Here is a 15,561-nt window from a genome sequence, read left to right on the forward strand (position 1 = left end):
AAAAGTTGTTTATTATTTTAAGACGGTTGTTCCAAAGAGAAAAATTTACTATAACTATTCACGAAACAACTAACAGTGCAACAAGAATACTTCGATGCTTTAAGTACAGTACTATGAAAACTTACTCAGTTATAATTAATTAGATATAAGAAAACTAAGAACTTCTAGAAAAATCTCTCCCTCAGAGTGCACAGCTCGATTTTTTATATTAGAGAAGAGAACTAATGTTTTCAGTTAAATTTTACGATTCATGGTTACAGTGTAATATAATAGAAAAAATTATTAAATTTACGTGTTTCTTTTTTTACGATGTGAGATTTTATCTCATTTCAGCTTTTTGAAAATAGTTAATTGGCATCGAAAACTTTTTCTAAAACTGATGAATGATTGATTTCAAAATAGAAATTTTGTGACATTGATGAATATAATAGTTTAATTCAATAGTTGCCATCATTCGGATTTCTTTATTTAATTTTTACTAGATGGCAACGTGTATTTTTCCGGTGAAAACACAACAGTCAACACGAGAAAGCATGGATGGATTTGAATTATTTTCTCAACTTGCGTTTGGGACCACTTTGGATCCTAAAAAACCTCGGAAACGGAAAAATAAATTGAAGGTAAAATATTTATTTTCTATGTTCAAGAAAATTTTAAATTACTGATATAAAGTTCTATTCTATTTTTTATTAATTATTTATTGCTAGCCTATGGTTCATAATTTTTTCACGGTGATTCTTGATTACTAAATCATATATTAACAGTTTTTTGAAGTTTCATTATTTTTTTCTATAATTTGCTGTTAAATTTATTTTGATTCTTTGTATAAACATTATCTGCACAGTTAAGTTGAAGCTCAAATGTACTGACACGTGTCTTCATACATGCTTCTAAACAGCAACAACGTTTGGTTTTCGGAATACACCACCTTGAGGTATTATTCTTGACACCTCCCTATGAGATGTTGGAATAGCTGTACCATGTTCATTGTTTAATCAGGATGAGGAAATTTTAAGAAGTCAGAAGAAAAATATGAACTTGTCATTATTATAGTTTACTTTAGTACGCTCTAGTCCATTAGATATTAGACCAGAGAATTTCCCGATTAGCAAAAGCACCGGATTAATGGAAGTTCATTAAAAAAAGTACATTTAGATGCCTTTATTTATTGTATTAGAAAATTGCACATAAGAAACAGAACAAGATGTAATTTAAAATCTCACTAGGACTATGATTTTTATGTTGCACCACATCACTGATGAAGCAGTAAAATGTTTTTCCCTTAACACTTCCTCATTGTTGTCTGGAAACACTGAATTACAATGTAATTGGTTTATACAGAAACCAATGTCTATAAAACCCCTATTCCTTCTAAACAAAACTATGTATCCCATATTATATCAAGCACCAGCTTATTTAATTTTCATACTTAAATTTCTACAATTAATTCATTTTATTGGTCTTTCAAATGAAAAGTAAATCCCTTCAACTAGCTCATCTTTTATCTTTGTAATTCAACAGTAATGATGAATGAACAACTAAGTTATCTCAAATGAAATTAAAATTTCTTTTAAAGTTGAATTTGCAATTTTAAGAGATCTGTCAAACCATGAAAGTTTAAATATTATATTGTGAAAGACTATTCAAATTATCCATATATAGAAAGGTTAAGAGTTACTTTTCAATAGTAAATAATATAATTAGTATAACATGTGTTACAGCCAGAAATAATATCTGCATTTATTTTGAATGTAGAATTTCAATATTCAGATTATTGGTGGTGTTTGCATGATTTTGTTCAAATATAATATCATATTTATAAATATGTAACTGTCGTGCAATAATCTTTTGTGCTGTTTCCTTTATCATGTCAATGTGTCCCTGGCTGTAGTTATCAAGCAATTTAGTAACAAAAATTAGTGTAGCGTGATTGTCTGTATTGTCACATTATCAAATTTCATCATACAAGATTCTTGATAAAAGCAAAATTGTATCTATTATGTTGCATAGCATGTAGTGAATATATTTGAATACTTTTATCTGTAAGTAGATTTAAATGAAAGGCCAAACAATGACCAAGTTATTTGCTGAGAATTTTATATAAGCCAGTATTTAGAATTAATGCTAAGGTGACCATTTTTTTTTTAACATGAAACCAGGACAACATGAATTTTGACCAGCCAAGCCCAAATTTTATACATTTTTATCAAAAATTCACCCAACGGCCAACCTGTATACCTAAGTAAATAAAAAACTTAAATGTTGCGTTTATTTAAACACAAGAAATGTGAAAACTAAAATATCATTTTACAATATAAAAATAAAACATAATAAACATAACATAACATGATAAGCCATACCTAATATAATAACATAATAAAACATAAGGAGTTATTTAATTTAGTTTGTTTTTTTATATTTTTCTGAGGAGTGAATTGCTTTTAACAAATTTTTGTTTTCCTGTATATTTTCATAGAATTCTATACAGGTTGCATTTAAATTATTTTTGACAATCAACAAGGATTTCAAAGTTTCCACTTTCAATTGGGTTTACTCGCTAGTCCAGATGTTGTTTAATAAAAAAAAAACTGTTCGGTTGGTGCATTAGTTCCTGGCATACAGAGGCAATACTCTACCAATTTGCCAATATTATTGGACACATCATTTCTTTAAAGGCTTTAAAAATTTCAATCCACCTATCTGATACCGAAACACAATTTTGTTTCCAATGACCAAGTTTCTCATCTGTGGTGTAGCGCTGAATGAAAAAGATTTCATCAAAGAGCTCATCTTCAATTAAATTTATTTCCAGATAATGTTGAATTAAATAGTCACTGCATACTTGAACCATTTGATGTGTAGGTTTCATGTTTAATGTAATCCAATTAAACTTCTCGATTCCCTCAAAATGGCCTTCCCATTCTTCCAGATACTGAAAACATGTGCTGTAAAATTTCACCACTTTTTCTTTGAAAATATTCGATTTAACTAAGCCGTCTTCTTCTAGCCTTTTTAAATTTTGTCGAACTTGCAGGGGCAGAAACACACTTGCTATCCTGTCAGCAATTTTGGTTTTAAGGTCCTTATAAATGATATTTGTTTCCAACATAGAAATATCCTGTCCTTCTATCTTTAAAACCGTGTTATGAAACTTTGAGGACACATTATGGAGAAAGAGTTTTTTTATTTGATGCAAAATACGATTTTAATGCAGGAAATATTTCCAACACGCGCTCAATAGTTGGTCGTAACGCTAACCACCGCGTAGCACTGTAACCCAAAAGTTTTTAATATTCTTTGTCTACAAAATTACAAAATTCTTTTAATTCACTGACGCGCACAGTATAAATGTAAAAGTAAGAGTAAATCTTGGTAATTAAAGTTTGTACATCAATTGGATGGCAGTCCACCGCGGTTTGTATAGAATTGTTTAAAATATGCGCTGAGTAACCAATTCCCACAAGCTCCCATCCATCCAAAGTAGCTTTTAGCTTGATAAAAATATTATTTTTTTCGGCTCTTTGCATGCCCCCAAAGTTAGTGTTGGTGTTGTCGGCATGAAACCCTAATATCTTGCTTTCTAAATTATGTTTTTTTAAAAGACCTCTACAATATATTCGGTACCTATGTCAGACGTTTCTTCTGGCAAATCCTTTACTTCAATACTTTTTACTTGTATTCTATTCTTGTATGAAAAATATCTGACAAGGAATAAGTTTAATTTCTTTGTGATTTGAGGCATCTGAATACACTGATATAAAACTTACATTTCTCAAATCTTCATCCAATATTTGATTTGCATAAGGGACAAGTACATCGGTGATTATAGCTTCGCATTTGGTCCTAGAACATGTGAATTTAGATCGAAATATGCCTTAATAAGTTTACAGGTACAGTCCATTGATCGAAAAGATTGATTATGCATAACTGTATGATATGCCCACAAACCTTCAGCTGCAGCTATTTTCTTCTCGGCAGTTTCAAATTCTTTTATCTTAAAATATGATGTCATACTCGCACTTGCAATTGCTGCTGACACTGCTTGTTTGTGTTTAACTGTTTTTATGTGGTTTTCAATGTCACTTTTTCCACTATTTGCAATAGAAAACGCACTTCTACATTTTTCACAATATACTTCACTAGGATCAATATTATTACTTTCTTGAATAAATGTATATTTTAATTTTAAATCATCATTAAATACGCACTTTCATCGTTTTGCCGCCATGATAATAATAAGGTAGATACATCACAGTAGTTAGTACATCAGAACACCACTGGCTTGTATGACGTCGTGGCGGTCCTGCTCATGCGACACCTGACGATATCACATGGAATTATCAGGGTTGCCAGTTCTAATTTTATTATTTTTATTTTATAACTTTTTTTTGTTTTAATGTTTTCTAATCTAAAACCAGTACTTTTCGTGTACTGGTTTTGTTTAATGACTAACCAGGACTTATGCCCTGAAACCAGTACTGTACTGGTAAAATCAGTATGAATGGTCACCTTAATTAATGCATTTGAATGTATTATAATTTAATAATTCTAAATCAACATTATAAAATTAACATAATACTGCTCAAGGAATATTAGGTTCCTTTAATAACTGTCAAAGATTTTAAGATTTTTATTTAAAAACTATCTGGTATAGAATAACAGTCTTCTGTTTTTTAACTGTTTTTCACACTTCGTAACTTATTGAAAATTAAATAATACAATGTAATTACAATTTTATACTCAATAATCCTTCAGAAATAAAATAGCTGTGCTGCTTTAATCAATTTATTATTTGTGTTCTTTTATGTATATATTCAAAAATATCTTGTTTTTCTACACTTCAAACATAAATGTTATTTTTTTCCCAAATGCTTTTAACTATAATATTGAATTACGTATCACTTTCTTATTTTCTTACAAAATTGTAGTTTGCAAATCTTATATTTTTAAGGCCTTAAACTGTATGTAAGAATATATATATGTATATGTTAATATATAATTTTTTTTTTTTTAATATATCACCTCAGTTTTGTGCATTTATATTTTTAAAGTTTTATTTCTTATTACATCGGCCCCAGAAAGTAATTTTCGTATTGTTTATAAATTTTTATTAAATTAGCAAAACCTAGGTTGTATTCTGATGTTGTATATTTATATGTTACAAACTTTCTTTTTTTATTGTCTTCTGCCTTCATAAAATTGATTTCATTAAAAAGTATTATAAACTAGTGTATTTTATCATCATTGTATGTAAAATGTTGTTGCCTTTCAGAATTATAAAAGAAATAAGAGGCGGAGGTTTGAAGAATCCCAGAAAGAAGAAGAAGAAAATGTTTCAGATAAGAATATTTCTTCTGATGATAGCTCATCTGGTAATTTATTCAGATGTTATTTGCTTCCTCATTTAAATAATCTGTGTTTATGTAAAGTTACTTTTTTTTTATTCGCAACTAATGCTGTTGTTTTAATTCTGAAATTTAAAAAATAAGATCAGTAATTATACATTAATGTACCTAGTTGCAAAACTGATATGAAAAGTTAGTGATAGTAATAAATGTTTGTAAAGCATTTTGATGAAGATATTGAATATTTACTTAGTTCTCAAAAATTTCATTAATTCATAATTATGCTGGAAAAAAGTTATTCAGAAAATAATGAATTCTATTTGAACTAATTGTTAAATTTATGTGAAAATGTGATTTTTTTTTCTCTCTCTCCTCCTATGCATAAACTAACCTAGAGCAAGTAACATAATTTTTGTGATTTAATTCATTGTGTACAGTCAATTTGTTCTTTTCCATTCCTTTATTTTTTGAAACTCTTTCTTGCCATGGTTTTTTTTTTTTTTTTTTTTTTACTCTGTTATATAATTTAATTTCCAGTATTATTATATATATATATATATATATATATATATAATTTAATATCAAAGTAATGTCATTCATGTTTTTTTATATATAATAAAGTATTAATATAATTATTTGCTTATTAAAGTATAAGATAAATACTCTTTTCTCTCTCCTAATTTAAAATCTTTTAAATACCATTTTATTATTTATAATTCATAAAAGTCCCTCATTTCTATAGATCTCAGTGAAGATTCTGATCCTGAGTCTAGTGCAGAAGTGCCTCAAAAGCCAAAGAAAAAGGCAAAGAAAAAAAGATTATCAACTATGCAACTATTTAAAATTAGAAAGGAAGAAGTAAGAGTAATTTTCTATTTAATCATAAGATTTTGATAAATTAATTTTTAATTTTAGAATTAAAATAAATTATTAATCAATTTATTGTATTGAATTATGCTTTATTGACTTTTTAAGTTTTTTATTGTTATTATTAAATTATTTGTATTGTTATTAAACTTGAACTTACACACTTCTTAAATTGTGATATCAGAATAAATTTTACCTTTAAAAATAGAAAATACTCATTAAATAATTGGTTATTAATGGACATATCTTTTACTTAACTAGTAAATACTAGTTCTGTTGGGTTTTAATATCAATTGAAATTAATTGCAAAAATTGTTGTATCAGAAATGTTTGTTACTATTTTATTACTACCTTTATTTTATAATGAAAAATATTCTTTATGCATATGTATTTAAGTGTATTTCTTTGTATTTTTGTTTCTTTTACAAACAGTGGCCGTTGTTAAAGTTATTGTACTATGCAATAATAAATATTCCTTGAAAGATTTAAATTCTTAAAATTTATCTTTTCTACTTCATTTTGTTTTATTTAATACTAGCCACTTTTGGCGAGCCAGCTTGTTCAAAGTGAAAAATGCTCACTAATAATTTCAATCATATATTTCATGTAACTTGATCTCTTAATAGCTTCTTCAGAAAAATAATTTTTAGTAATTTCAAAATTTGGTAACTCGTATTATTATAGAAACTTTTAGGAGTTCTGTTATTGTCCTATGTAAATTTCTAATTTTCTGTCAAAACTGAAAAAATGTGAGTATAGGAAAAAGAAAAAAACTTTGAAAAAATGTGGGTATCAAAAACAGAATCTTTCAGCATTGAAGTCTTATGTGCACTATAGAATAATTTTCATAATGCATGCAATATCTCAAATCATTATTCTTTAAAAATTTCCTTGATTCATCATAAAATTCAGTTTTCAGTTCTTCTTTCAAAAAGATTTAATTAGTCCAGGCAATGATATTTTATTTCATTTTAGTCAACAAATATACTTTCTAAGATTATGAAATTTAAACTTTATACAGTCTTTTAGCCCCGAGGTGCCACATTTTCATAAATATTTTGACACTCCAACTTCTAAATTAAAAAAAAGAAAAGTGTTTCTAACTTTTGCAACTGAATCTAACAGAATTATGGAGTTCTAAATATTACAATTTAAGAGCAATCAATCTTAAGCCAATCAGCCTTAGGTAAACTTGAAGTGCTCATTGGCATATCATCTTTCAGACTAGATGGAGTCTAAAATGGTATATTTTTGTAAGATAGTAATGTTCAAATTTTCAGAACTCACTCAGTTTGCCTCAATAGAGTGAATCTTTTTATTTAAAACTATTCGCCACTGGCCACGAGCTGATTTGCTGGGAATATTGTTTATGTTTAAGTTTCTTTAAATTATGTAGATATAACTTCATGTCCATGATTCTGACAATTTATCAGACATTAGAGCTTTATTATTTTAATTGTCTCTTGCATATGCTCTGTTTATTGTAACCTTTAATGTTGATCAGTCCCATGGCATCATGGTTGCTGTTAAAGACATAAATATGTATTTCATCTATCTTCTAAATTTCTTGATATTATGACTTTATTTTTTTAATACATTTTGTAAACTATCCAAGTATTAAACAGAAGCCATCTTCTTTAGCTTTCAATAAAGGAAGGGGGAGGAATCATGCAATCAGATAGTTGATGAAATATTGAAAACGGTTTCAATCTCAGGGCAACAATGTAATCTTTTCTTGAAAATCTGGTAAAAATCTTTTTTAAAAATTACCAAAATTCAGAAGAAAAAAAATTACACAACCATTAAATTGGTATCATTAAAAAAAAGATAACTTTGAATTGGTCTAAAATGTACTTTGTGATAATATTTTTGGAAGTTATTGTGGTAAAACACAAAAATTAAGCTTCATTCTTAATTAAAATTTCAAAAAAATCTCCGAAGGTGCACATTTTCAACTGCCAAAGTAAACATGTTTGAAATTTGGTAGCTGTAGGACAAATGGTCTGACCTGTAGAATAGCAATACACATACTCACTCATCTTTATTTGAGTATAGATTACCTTTATGGAAAAATTTCATTTTGTATATTTGATCTTGAATCAAAACATATTATCCCAACCATCAAAGCATTATTATCTTGTAGTATGCCAATGAAGGTAAGTAAATGAAATAAGTTTCTTCTGTGTTAAATGCCAGCAAGTCTTTAAAAAGTGTTATATTCCTTGGCTGATGGATCATACAGCCTTGTTTTAAATTATATCATTTAGTGCAAATGATAAGAATCCATAAATAGAACATAACACTTATTAAAATTCATATTAGTATGTTCAGATTAAAAGTAATTTAACATACAATATTGGCTGTTTTTGTATTGGCAAATATAATTAAACTTTTGTGTGAAGCATTGTATCATGTTAAAAATGAGGAAAGGTTTAATCATGATTTCCCTTACATCAGACTTTCTACTTTTTCTTTAGGTAACTCATTTTCGTCGAGTTCATAAGATATATGTCACAGGTGAAGATATTCCAGATCCCATGGAGAGTTTCAATCAATTAGTTGCAGATTATGGTGTTAGCAGTACCATTTTAGATAATATAAAGAATTTAGGTTATTCAAATCCTACACCTATTCAAATGCAGTCCATACCTTTGATGATGCATGTAAGTTTTCATAATGTTTTATAATTAAATCTGAATACTTATTAGAAAGAGAAATATTAAATTATGCTTTAAAATTTATGCTATTGCAAACAATGATGAATGAAATTGTTTAGAATTTTTTATGAATATAACAAATGATAATATTATAGTAAGTAGTTGTGAAAATTGCATTTCAAAATGTCTTAAATTTTTGAAACACATTATTATAATTATTTACTACGAAATGTTCATCTTAATAAATTATTGGTTACAACCAATTCAATTTAACAAGTAAAATAATTCTTTTTTTTTTATTAATCATATGTCTTCAAACTTTTTAAATATATAAAAGTTGAATATATTTTTTTTCTGCTAAATTTCAGATTTTTTTTTTATTATTATTATATGCATTCAGTTTTATTTGCAGGTTTCTTACTTTTATAAATTATGTGAACTAATATTTCTTCTTTGATGTATCATCTAAAAGTTTTATTTCATTTGTTTTTTGTTGCTCTTGATTTGTGGAAGTATTTTCATTTTTTTAGACTGTTAATTTTTTTAATTAATATCTGTGAGGACTTTATTTGTGATATTTAACTACTTCAATTCCTTTATATTATTATCGTTGTGGTATGTCAGAATTTTATTTATCTTTTTTTAATTATTTATTTGCTTTTTTTTCCAAATCAATTAGTTGAAAATCTATTAAATGTCTTAAATTTAATCTAATTTTTTGTATTATAATTTTATCAGAAAGCAGAGCTATAATTATGTCTGTTTTGTTATTTAGCATTAGGAAATGGCATAGCTTCATTAGAATAGACATTTTCTGGCTTTTTAGTTGGTTTGTATAGGTATTTCAGGAATTCTTCCTCAGAAAATTCCACACAAACTTATTGTTCCACAGCAAAGTTATTAAATGAGAAATCCCTTCACAATATGTTTTTCCCCCTCCCCTTCAAGATATACATCTTTACTTATATAAATCTCAGTGTGTGTGTGTGTGTTAGCTCTCTACAGGCCAGCCCGTTTGACCTACAGCTACCAAATTTGGCACATGCATACCTTGGAGGTCGGGAATGTTAGTTTTTAATTAATAAAAAATTAACCACTCAATTAACCAGAATAAATAGTAGCCTATGTCCTATTCCAGACTATAATCTATCTCTGTGCTAAATTTCACCCAATTCCGTTCAACCATTCTGGCGTGATTGACTAACAAACATCCATCCATCCAAACTTTCACATATATAATATAATAGTAGTATATATATGTATGTAATGATATTTTAAACTTTAATTTCAATTTAATTAATTTCCAATGTTTTATCTTAATTTAGCCCATGGTAACTTCATTCTAAAATATTCTCTTATTTCGTGATCCAATTCAACTTTCTCTACTTTATTAATTCAAGAGAGCTCTTTGTAAAATTGCTGAATCGGCTAAAAGCCCAACTTTCCCACACTCCGCATGAAAGGCTAGAAAAATGTCCAATAAGGACATTCTTTTTTAAAAGATCCCTGTGTTTTCCCTTACCTCGTCGACACGTGTAGCAAAAATCCCTATTCGTAATCTTATAATATATTAGCACTGTAAAGAAATATTTTTCCTATCAAAATCTTAAGTTATATAAGACCAGGGATAAAACGTTCAAGAGCTTTTCCCTCACTTTTTTTTGTGTCATTCTACAACGCTTGTAAATAATGTCTGCTTCTCCAAAATGAAATAAAACGGCGTCACGAAATTGAAAGTCTTTTCACTGTCTTCAAAACTGCAACCTATTTCAAACTTTTATTTTCAATTTTTCTAGCTGGCAAAAAAAAAAAAAAATTGAGGCTTTAAAAAAAATCATTTTTATTATTAACGATTGCACATAACAATAGTTACGTAATCATTCCAAACCAGTTTAAACCAGATTTCCACACACACACAAAAAAAAAAAATCTGGCCTCGAGGAAAAAGTTTTGGAACTTGACCTATTTTGAAATGTAAAAAATCATCGTTTTTCTAAATATCAACGCATGCGTAATCTAATAATCGCCTGATTATTTCAAACCGGTTTAAACTGGTTAATGACTTAAATTAATCAAGATAAACAATGACAAAAAAATAATAATGTCCTCACATGATAACTTGAAATTTGCGACAGCAGATTTCAATTATATATATATTTATATTATCTTCAATTCCATTGAGGCACCATTTTTTTTTTTTTTTTCAATCACCCAAAAAGATAGCCATCTATTAATATGTCACTACGAGCCCATTCGATCTCGTAATATTGCTAATAAATATTGATTGTCTCGATTTGGCTGAGTATGAATTGAATAACTCCACTCATCTATTTATTACTTTTGACATGAACTGCATTATAAGTCATATATAGGTCAACTGCATAATAGTCAATCTATTTGACTATAAAGCGTTCAGAACGATTAGTAGTGGAGTGTTTGGAAGAAATTTTGTTTTTTTTATCGATTATTGAAGAAAAAAAATCTTCATGACAATAATAATATCTACTTACGAAGTTTGAAAAGTAGATTTTGGTTACACATGCGAAATTGCAAGAAAACAGAATAGCATTTTGTGAAGGTAGGTTTACATTCGGCCAGTAGGCAACACATGCGTTGAAAGGTTGAAAAATGTTGTTCGGTACATGGCAAGTATTTGGTCCAACGGACAAGAACATGCAGCTGTATTTTATTTTTTTCTTATTGCGCATGCGTTTCTATTTTTTTTTTTTTTTTTCGTTTAAAGATTGATTATTTATTATAGATAAATTCCAACTTTTTTCTTTGTTCTTTTTAATAAGAGGGTTTTTTTTATAGTTTTTCCAAATTTAGGTATGTTCACCTACTTTTTTTAAAATTAACCACGTTTCCTTGTGTAAATATCCATCGTTTTAATACGATACACAGTGTAAAAGAAAAATGCAGGGACGCTAAAACGGTAATTTATAGCAAAGCATGGAATGCCTGAATTTATCTTATGAAATTGTGGCAAACATAAATCAGCCCCTTTCTACGCATGCGCTGCCTATTGGCCGTCTTATAACTGGTCTAATGCAAACCTGGTATGAGAAAAAATTTAATATCCACTCTATTTTCTTGAATTGCGAATGGATTAACTTTTTAAAAAAATAAAAAAAGAGTTGTTTTTCATCACTCATTCAATTTCTGAAGATAATACAAAATTGATTCAGTATTAGAACTCTGAATCTTTATTTTCATAAAAGTTAGATATTATTCACTTTCAAAATAGTTTATAAGTAACAGTACGAAATAATTTAGTCATTTCTAATTCGCCGGTGATGTAATATATTACTTCAGGAAAAATAACAGATGTGGTAAAAGCAGATGATTTGCAATCACATCGATTAGTTTTAATTTTTCATTAGAAATAAATGTCTATGTTAATAATCTCAACATCGTTTTAACCTATTGAATCAATCAAATTGCGAAACATGCCACTCTTTGAATAATTTGGATCATATCTTGCTGCATTGCCGAAAATACTCAAGCATCAGACGTTGCCTCTGGTCGAAGTTGGGCCTCAACTCTCTTTCAACCTGTAATTTTAAACAACTCGCGAGCAAAGTATTTGCAGATAAACTGTCTCTCCATATTTTCCTTCAACACTTGAAATTTGTTGGCATTTATTAATTGGAGATATTGTTGATCGCTGGGATGACAGCCTTTGTAGCTGAAAATCCCTTAATCGCCCTCATTCAAATAAACAAAACATTGTGATAAGAATTTTATCAAATATGATTAAATGACCACCTCCGTCAAAGTTGCGAAACAACTGTTGAACATCGCAAATGATTTTGTGAAAAATGCAACTTATACCTGTAGTGAAGTTTTACTGAAGGTAAATATTAGCTGGTGTGCCGCCATATGCCAGTATTGTATGAAGAGCATAATGATAAAATATTGATACTTTTTGCAATCACCATATTCTTTAGTTTCCTGTCAATACCTTTGGGCATTACAATGAAGACTTTACATTATTCAAATAGGTATGTTACAATGTCTATGCAATATGACCTTCAAGCCGATGACATTGGAGTTTTTCTTCTTGATTTCGGAACTGGTCTTATCATGATTTCATGCATTGCTTACACATATGTAAATCGTGAAAGTATCATAGGTTCTATATAAAGTGACGGAACGAGAAATAATTATTCTGTAATATAGATAATATAAGAGAAACTATCGATATAATAAGAGTATGATTTTTGTATATACGTGTGTAATGATTATAAATAAGTTGGATCAAACAACGGCATGATCAACAACAAAGGTATGAATTTTTAAGAAATTCTCTTCTGAAATGCATTGCTTCATTATGAACGTTAAAAGATCCAAAAAATGGCCAAATGGAGACGCGCAATCATCATCATTCAATCATTGACGACAACGAATTATCGCCAATCCCACACAGTCAATTGCTGTTGTTTCTAATGGCCCATTGACTTTAAGTCCTTCGTGGATAAAGCCAAGGGTACGTCTTCTGTTTTTACAGTAGCGCCAACAAGGGCCAAGAGAGAACAACTTAGCTACACACGTGTCACAACCCTATTTTACGGGCGGACTTCATTCATTCAACCACAGATCGTAATTTAGACCTGAATCAGAGAACGATCACCCCTGATCCAGTACCCCCAGTGGTATTACTCTCGACATGGAGGACTTTGTGACCACGACAGATTTATACGCGCGCCCGTCACCACACACGCGGGGAGTCTTCGACCGGCGGGGTTCGAACTCGCAACCCAAGAGATGCGAATCCAATGCCCTACCAACCAGGCTATCCCGGCCACACAGTTAATTAATAAGTATCAATATAAGATTCAAAATCAGTTTTTATGAATAATTATATACAATTCTCATTTGCCCTATTTAAATATTGTTATTTTAATTAATTATTATTGTACGAAGTGTACTAAGAATAAAAGATGACAATGTACTCTCTAATAGCAGAAAAAAAATAGACTAATATTTCAGATTAGTATTCAATTTCTCGCCAAACACAATAGAATCGTTCTAATCTACCAAATCTAAAAAATCTACTAATCTAATCTACCAAAAACTTGTCAAACTTCGGATTGATGGTAATAGTTACAATATACGGCCAGAAATATATATCTTAGGATTGCATTAAAAATTATCAAAATTACATATTTGGCTAAAAATCGTCCTCAAAAATTCGACATTGGTATTAATATTGGTAAACTATATTTGAAATCTAATTCACTCAAAGATCATTTGACTATTCATACTTCCGTTGGCAAAATTTCTACGAGTAATATACAGTGCGAGTCAAAAAAAAGTAAACACTAATTTTTCATGTGTGAAACAATATATAGCAAATATATTATTGACTTGTAACATAAATTAATATTGCATAGTTAAATAATTAATATTAAAATATTTAAATCGTTATAAATATTAAACAAATTGTAATTACAAGAAGAAATAAGCCGCTTAATCAAAAAATACACCCATTTTTGAGCGTCAAAAAAAAGTAAACACTGACAAGTCTTTCACTATAACGTTATCAATTTTGTAAGTGCCACCACTTTTTTTTCACAGAATCTTAAACAAAAGTGAATTCTTGATGTACATTTCGCTCTTCTGTTAATTTCTGAAATTTTCTGGAACATTTTTAGAAAACTGGATATGGGGAAACAAACATCACTAGAAACGAGAAAAATAATAATAAATTTGAAGAAAAACGGAAAATCATTACGTGAAATAGGACAAATTGTCCAAAGGAATCATTGCACGGTCAAAAAAATCATTGACAAATATACGAAGTATAAGCAGATTAAGGATTTTGAAAGAACAGGAAGACCAAGAAGACTTACTGATGCAGAAGTTAGAACTGTAGTACGAGAGATAAAACAAAATCCAGCTGAAAGTGCTGTAAAGATAGCGCAAAATGTATCTCAGACATCAGGAAAATCAGTAAGCGCAAGTACTATAAGAAGAACTCTTAATGATCATGGGTTACATGGTAGGATACCGCGTAAAAAGCCATTCATATCGAAAACAAATCAAAATAAGCGCCTGAATTTTGCTAGGAAGTACGAAAAAAATGATTTAAATTTTTGGAATAATATTTTATTTAGTGATGAAAAAAAATTTGAAATTTTGGCCCCTAAAAAGCAGTCGAAAATATGGCGATCGAAGAACGAAGAATTTGATGATAAATGTACAGTTAAAACAATTAAACATGGGGGTGGCTCTATTATGGTCTGGGGATGTATGGCGGCAGCAGGGGTCGGAAATTTGGTATTTATCGAATCTACGATGGATAAAATAGGCTACTTAAATATTTTAAAAGAAAATGTTGGCCCCAGTGTTGAGAAATTAGGACTGTCACGAACTTGGATCTTCCAGCATGACAACGATCCAAAACACACATCTAAAATTGTAAAAGAATGGTTACTATATCGGACACCCAAGACTTTAGACCATCCTCCGCAGTTTCCAGACCTCAACCCCATTGAACATTTATGGGCATATTTAGATAAAAAAGTACGCCAAAGAACGGTTTCAAATAAAGAAGAATTGAAAAAAACTATCTTGGAAGAATGGCAGAAAATCCCGATCGAACTGACGAAAAAATTGGTAGCATCTATGCCTAGAAGGTTAAAAGCTGTAATAAAATCTAAAGGAAAGCAAACAAAGTATTAATTGCT

The 15,561-nt window shown here is 29.0% G+C and overlaps 1 protein-coding gene across 1 annotated transcript in view; it reads left to right on the forward strand.

The window, feature by feature from the left end:
• Positions 1 to 513: 513 nt before the first annotated feature.
• LOC129972438 (probable ATP-dependent RNA helicase DDX52) overlaps positions 514 to 15,561 on the forward strand; it is a 28,272-nt gene continuing 13,224 nt past the window's right edge. The window contains exons 1-4 of the mRNA XM_056086574.1: positions 514 to 620; positions 5,273 to 5,372; positions 6,088 to 6,203; positions 8,690 to 8,875. Coding sequence (XP_055942549.1) covers positions 534 to 620; positions 5,273 to 5,372; positions 6,088 to 6,203; positions 8,690 to 8,875 — 489 coding nt within the window. The 5' untranslated portion in view covers positions 514 to 533. The remainder of the gene's footprint in view (positions 621 to 5,272; positions 5,373 to 6,087; positions 6,204 to 8,689; positions 8,876 to 15,561) is intronic.

The sequence above is a fragment of the Argiope bruennichi genome, chromosome 6, assembly GCF_947563725.1.
Source record: "Argiope bruennichi chromosome 6, qqArgBrue1.1, whole genome shotgun sequence".
NCBI classification, from domain to species: domain Eukaryota; kingdom Metazoa; phylum Arthropoda; class Arachnida; order Araneae; family Araneidae; genus Argiope; species Argiope bruennichi.